Here is a 7,284-nt window from a genome sequence, read left to right as displayed (position 1 = left end):
GCAACAAAACATATATAGCATTGCATGCTGGGTCCAATCAGTCATCGGACCGAAATACCCCTGGCCCAACCAGTCATCGAACTGGAATGCCAATGTACGGCAGGTCCACTTAATCATCAGACTGTAATACCCATGGCCTGTTGGCTCACGGATAAAGCAGTAAAGCATCAACCCTAACACAACATGTAGACATATAACATATAGTAAGCATATTCAACATACAGATAACCATACATCCAATAATCATAGGTAGTCCTACATATCTACCAGTCTAACGTATATCCGCAAGTATAATCTAATAGTACAGATCTACCATATACTCAACATACCATCAATCAGTATATAACAGAATATCAATCCAATGAGCCTACCTTGATGCCTTTGACCCATAAGTACAGTGAGTAAATCTCACCTCTCGGTCTGAAAAAGATCTCTGAACAGGCACAACTTTAAATGTCAGCCCAATTGATCACTTATTCATCAAATAATGACCAATCTCAGTTACCACTCTAAATACCCAAAATACCCTTAGGTCAAACTTGTTCAGATTCAAAGGTCCACGTCAGTTGGACAGGTCACCACATTGTGCCTCCCTTTTGCCACATCGTCGGCTCTTCACGACAAAATAGTCGGGTTTCCCCAGTCACCACATCGTGGCATCCAAACGCTACATCGGGGGAACTGGTTTGCAATAGTTTAACAGATCTAGCCCTTAATCTGTTATATCGTTTCCTTCCATTCTTCCAAAATCCTTACTAAGGTATAAAATATTCCCAAGATCATTGCTTTTTCAAACATGCATGCCCTAAAACAATTCTAGATTCCATCTTAGGTCAAAATGAAGCAATGTCACTAAAAATCTCATGCATGGAACTCAAAATAGCATTAAAATACATATCTGAAACATATGATAGCAAGGAGACCTTAATAATCCATAAAGTTGCCAACTTTATGTACTCCATGCGTTCTACTCCAACCAACATGAAGAAATAAGAACAAAAACCTAGATCTAGCATGCTTGAAAGAGAAATATAGAAGCTTGACAACTTACAACGGTCCAAAAACAACTCAAGATGATGGAAAGAAGTTTGCTTTCTCCAAACATTACAGCAATGGAGTCTTCTTCTATAAGAAGGAGCTAAAAATCACCCACAAAAGGCCCAAATAAGCTTAAAAACTTCAAAGGAGATTAGGGTTACGAAATCAGAGGTTTAAAAGTGATGGAGGCTGAGGGTGGGCAATCCTAGCCTCCCTCTTTCCTTTAAATACCCAAGAAATTAGTGCTTCTCATTAAAAAGGTAAAACATTGTGGCCATATACTTGCTACGCTGTGGCGGCCATTTAAAACCAGCGATATAACGACTATAGCCACATCGTGGGATTCCTTCACCACGACGTGCTGCTACCCAAAATCCAAAAATATGTATTTACTTTAAGTTAAACTACCTTCAAGAATCTAGATGTTACATGCGTTAGCAAACTAAACCCTTATATTTTTCTTTTCTTATTTTATCTTAAACCATAGCTTGTATGTAATCCAAAAAGACCCTGCTAATTATGGAAAATCACTAACTTGTTGTGACCATGAACATATTTCCAACATACACATCATTAATCTTACAGAAACAAATAGAATAATTTATATAGTGATAAAATTAGATAAATTGTTCATATAGTTTAAGGTAACTTCCTAGTTTAATTTATATTTCTTTGTACTTAGACCATCCATATCATACTTATTTACGATTTTCATTCCCGGAAGATGTAAAATAACAGTTATATCCTTTATGTTGTTAACATATTCAATTATTGATTTTACTTTTTGATAGTAATATTATATGAAATGGGGCCCACCTTATACTTGACACCTCACACAACACCTTGCACCTCTATTGTTCTCTCTATCTATCTATTATCTCTCCTTACTAAACAACACTCACACCTATCATACACAAAAGTTAGAGTGAAACATTTTCATCCTTTTCACATAATGTTAATAAAGTTTAACTCACCGTTGATAATCGATTTAAGTAATTAATTTAAAAATCAATTTCAATTGAATTTGTATGCAATGGTGAATTTGTATGCAATGGTTGTTTATCTTGTGATGTTTATGTGAGTTTTGGTATTATCAATAGTCTATTGATTAATCTATGATGTTTTCCCCCAAATATGAGTTTTTTATGATTGTTGAGTCTTTAGAGAAAGAAGGAGAGAGGGGGGGGGGGGGGGGGGGGGGAGGGTTGTTACTTTCATTCCAATCCTAACCTAATATTTTGACATTTGATCATATTAGTAGAAAAAGTTGTAGCAATGAACTTGAGAATGTTTAGATGATTATGTAATATTAGGTTACCAATAATTTGTACACTTAAACCTTTGCCTCTTGAGAACATTATGATACCGTAGTATAACCTTTGAAAATATTTTGTAAAACAATTGAATGCACAAGTTCATGAAGAAAGTAGATAGAAAGAAACAAAGCCAAATCCATTGTCAGATAAACGCATATCAAAATTTCCTTAAAGAACACATAATCATATATATATATATATATATATATATATATATATATATATATATATATATATATATATATATATATATATATATATATATATATATATATATATATATATATATAGTATACTTTGATTAGCATAGATGGAAAATTTTCATATTAAAATGAAGAACTCATCACACATCAAATAAAGAATAAGGATATGTATTATGGGTAAAACTTCACCTTAGTAGTCGTAAGCACTTATTTCTACTTATAAGGTTTTATATGCACTTAGTAGTCACATATGGTTAATAATTATATCATTGATCAATGACTAATTCTATAAACCAACACTGAAACAAGCCTTCCAACCCTAATAACCTTATTTAAAGCGTATAATAACATAAGTGAATTAATGATGAAGCTATACAAGCAATTTGAATTTAATTGGAAAAAAGTTAAACTTTTATGTCCAATAAAAAGTACCCGACCAAGTCAGACCTTACTTAGCCCCTGATTTGACTGAGTGAAACACCAAACTTGCACATGTCAAGAGAATTTTGTTGAAATTATGTCCAAATTCATCGAAACCCCTTCCATTACTTCCAATGAACCTATATATGCATTTATTCATCATATGTGTTCCTAAGAATTTGAAAATATAATTACATAAACATATAAGATCCAAATATGATGATCCTATGATTTTTAACATAAAAACTTGCTTATGATCAATATGAACCGTTTAAATATAAAAATAAGTGTAACTTCAAAATCAACATTGGATTATCATCAAAATTGAATCTAATGGACTTTCTAAGTAATATTAATAACCATAATTGAAGTTTAATTATTTTTTCGAAACTAGATCATGTCATAATCATCACTCAAAAACACCATTAAAGCTATGAGCTAGCTTGAAAAACTAATTCATTTTACCATTATATGTAAATACAATCAAAACATGGAGATTTATTTGCTCCTAAATGACTGTAGAAACATAAGACAATTAAATCATAGATAAAAACATGCATATGGGAGTTGGAATTCTAATTCACCATTGTTAGGGTTTTGAAAACTCAAAATGGCATTAAAGCTCCAAATCAAGAAATAAATGAGGGATTTGACTTTAAATTCATGAACAATTGTTTATACGAGAGCTAGAACATTAATACAGTTATACTAAACAAAACTATTTAGAGAAATCCCAATTGCTCCTAGGTTGATCCAATGTTAAGAAGCAAAAATATACCATATAGTGCCTCAAGGAAGTGATTGTAGCTTCTAATATTCAGCTACTCTTTCAATCTCCTTTTAGGCCTTATTCTATGACCAAAATCACCAAGCACTCTCTCTTCTTGCTTTCACGCTCTGTATGTTTAAATGAAGGGAATGAGAGAGTGATGTGCTCTAGTCTATTTGATCAATGCTAACATAAACCCCTCCACTTTCTTTTAATCTCATGTGGCCATAACAAACTCCATTGACTAGTTTGTTTCTAAAACTTTGAGAGAATCCACAATGCAAGTAGTATAAAGTTGAATAAGATGATGATTAGGATTGAATATAAGTTGAATGAAGTGTGGGTGATGATATGAAATAGAGTTGAATAATCACTAAATGGTTGAATAAAATGAATAAAATAATGATTATGATTGAATATGTGTTTAACACATTATGGGTGTTTATAGAAGTTATTGGTGATGTGTCAATCGGTCGAACTCTACAAAGTTCAATGAATTGTAGATGCATTAAGTCTCAATCTAAGTCAAGACAATGTCAAAAAAAAGTTTCACCAAATTGGTACTTTTATTCCCTCGAGCTCATTAGAATAGTTAGCCCAACTTAAACGATCTAATAAATCTTAAAACTTTTTATTTCACTAAATATCCATTTAACTTATTTCCGATTGTTTATTTTATGTTATTTATAAAAGAGGATTTCTAAGCCTAAAAACAGGTGTTACACAACTCCCCCGTTAGATGGATGATTTACAGATAAGATGGTATGAGATATTTAAACTAGAGTTTTATATGAAAATAAATGGCAAAAACTAGAGTCTTCGTAATGCAAAAAATAATTGATGAATTACAAATGATGGTATGGCCCATTTCAAGTAGAGTCTTCGAAATACGATGTGGCAAGTACTGTAGTATAAGTGAATGGATGCTATCTAAAAAAATCTTTTACAAGGAAATTTCTACACAACTACCCCAGTAGATCCTTCAACCACCTTCTTCATGTCTCTTGAATCTTTCATCAACCTCCGTGTGGGCCGTAGACACATTGCATGCTTTAGAAAATCTATCTTCGCTTTTGAACATGACATCAACATTTTAAAGTAGCTTTGAATAAGAGCGTAGCATTCCAACTTAGCTTTTTCTATCACGTGGCAATATGTGGATCTCTCTATCGGTATATTTGAAAGCTCCCTCGTTTCCTACTCTGCTGGTATGATATCGACATTTTAGCTGCATTTGAGGAAAAAATTCCTTGTTTTTTTATTATCGTTTTCATGTGTAAGATTGCTTCCAATTGGTAAATCCAAATGCATGCACTTGTTGCACGCATCTACTCATACTCGGCTTTTCTTTCACACAAATACCCGATAACAACCTTGTGTTTTCTTCCTTAGAAATAGCAGAACTGTATTGATAGAGATCCTAGTTACAAATGGATATTGCTTCAATGGAATTTACTGATGAAAATGAAATATCTGCATAACAAATATTACTCAAAATGACTTATGACACCAAATATCGTCCCTACTGCTGTTGAATACTATACAAGTATTTTGAAGCATGCATCCTGGGAACAGAACGTGTAGTGCCAAATCCATTTTGGCCTCTGTTTGAATCAGACCCCACACCTACTAGCTTGGTGTCTGCGTGGATTTTAGCTATTGGTGTGACAGAATCCAAGCGGCGGCACCATTCCCTCCTGGAGGGGGCCGCTATGCCTGCCACCTTATCGCCGCCACCTGTCATACAATATTCATCACCGGAAACTCGCACTGCCTTGTGACTATGACACCCTGAAAGAATACCGGAACCTTTGACTCTCTCCGTATCTCCTTTTGCTTTAACAGTTCGAGCGACTGCGAAATCGTCAGCAGTTGAGAAATCAGCAGCACAGGCCGTAACGACACTCCAATCAACACTTGCCTCGCTCGGTGCATACCCGTTGACATTGCTTGGCCTTCCTTCAGAATTCTCTAATGTTTGGCGAGAAAGAAACGAGTTGTTCTCGTTAGTGGAGAAGCTCTCGATTTCGAATAAGTCTGAGCTCGCATCGCTTCCTGTGTCATTGTGTCCACCGTTCCTTGAAATGTCTATAATGTCCGCTCGTGGAGTCACTCCGTCCCAGTTCAACATTGTTAGTTTTCTCTCCAGGCTAAAAGACTTCTTCCCTGGAGAACCAAATACCTCCGATGAATAGTGTAGCTCAAGTTCTGGTGGCTCCGAATGTTTCCCATCTGCCATTGAAGAATTTAACACCGGGAAGGTGAAGCAGTCATCTCTTTTGATATTCAACTCATCGAACTCAAACTTCTTCATGGGAACATCATCGTCAGCCCATCTGTTCGACAACGACTTTGTTTTGTGAGCCAAATCACCAGTTTTAACAGGCGGTTTCACGGCTTCATTCACGCGAACTTTGTTGTTGGTGACCTTGACGGAAGCATTGTCATTGCAATTGCAACCAAGACTAGCAAACAAGCTCTTGACCCTGGTTTTCTTTCTATGTTCGTTGCCATTACTAGCCAATAACCCTCTCTGGCTGTTCCAACTCGATTCAGAACGAACGCTCGGAGTCCCAGACGGGGGAGTTGTCAGTTTAGGTTTAGGGCACGGTTCTTCATGTTTCTCTTGTGGCCTGTTTGAACCTCGATAATGAGCAGTCTTGTTAAGTTCTTCATCTATGGCTCCCGTGAAGTACTTCTCGGCTCCAAAAATCCCAAGTTCATCGTCTTGTGCCTTCTTTTTTGGGTTGATCTGAGGGTGACTGAGTTTAATAATGAAGCGTTCTTGGGTGGCGTAGGAGGAAAACGAGGCATCCAGGAGATTAGTATTGTGTCTTTTCTCCGATGCAATCATGGTGTTTATTATATCAGAATATGAAGAGTTTTAGATGGATATGTGAATGGCGAGCATGGAAAGGTTTAAGAAAGACGGAGTGAAAGTGATGAAAAGTGATTATCAGTAGAGTGCTTTTAATAGGATGGGGTTGGGGTGAGAAAGTGATCGTGATCCTAAAAAGGCACTTTGTGTGGCCTAGGATTCGCGACATGCATTTTAGGTATTTTAATAAGATGAAGTGATCATTATGATCAGCAGTACCTTTGTACATGGATATAGGGCTCTATGATATTTGGATGGCTCAATAGGACCTTCAGCCATTCTCGTTATTATATTAATTCTTAGATGAAAAATGGAAACTTGCAACACCGAGTGATGGGGACGAAATGAACAAATCTGATAAGGATGGTAGAGTGATGAGGCAGGGCCATATGTCGTACAAGTAGGGAACTACACCAAAAAGAAGCCAATCTGCATGTGTACTGTCGACCTACTTTCCAATACACTTTTTTGGGAGTTAAAATTAATAAATCGTTGAGTTCACTTTTCAGTTCACATATGAGATTAGGATGTAATGTATTTCACAAATTTCAGAAGGCTAGCTGGCTAGAAAGCAATTTTCGTGTTCTAAAGTTTTTTCTTTTAATCTGAAACTAGAGGAGATTATGAGAAATAAACCGACTAGCTTAGCTTTCAATGTTT

The 7,284-nt window shown here is 35.5% G+C and overlaps 1 protein-coding gene across 1 annotated transcript; it reads right to left on the bottom strand.

Moving 5' to 3' along the window:
* Positions 1-4,571: 4,571 nt before the first annotated feature.
* Positions 4,572-6,899, bottom strand: LOC111896137 (protein PHYTOCHROME KINASE SUBSTRATE 1). The gene has a single exon (XM_023892158.3). The coding sequence runs from the start codon at positions 6,598-6,600 to the stop codon at positions 5,269-5,271; it is 1,332 nt and encodes a 443-aa protein (XP_023747926.1). The 5' UTR covers positions 6,601-6,899; the 3' UTR covers positions 4,572-5,268.
* Between the last annotated feature and the right edge of the window lie 385 nt (positions 6,900-7,284).

The sequence above is a fragment of the Lactuca sativa genome, chromosome 8 (genome assembly GCF_002870075.4).
Source record: "Lactuca sativa cultivar Salinas chromosome 8, Lsat_Salinas_v11, whole genome shotgun sequence".
Classification (NCBI taxonomy): domain Eukaryota; kingdom Viridiplantae; phylum Streptophyta; class Magnoliopsida; order Asterales; family Asteraceae; genus Lactuca; species Lactuca sativa.
Note: the sequence above shows the minus strand (reverse complement) of the source record. Positions and strands in the feature narration are given on the sequence as shown.

Bases quoted from the DNA above. Each gene is read 5' to 3' on its own strand.
- LOC111896137 (XM_023892158.3), bottom strand. From the start codon at position 6,600: ATGATTGCATCGGAGAAAAGACACAATACTAATCTCCTGGATGCCTCG.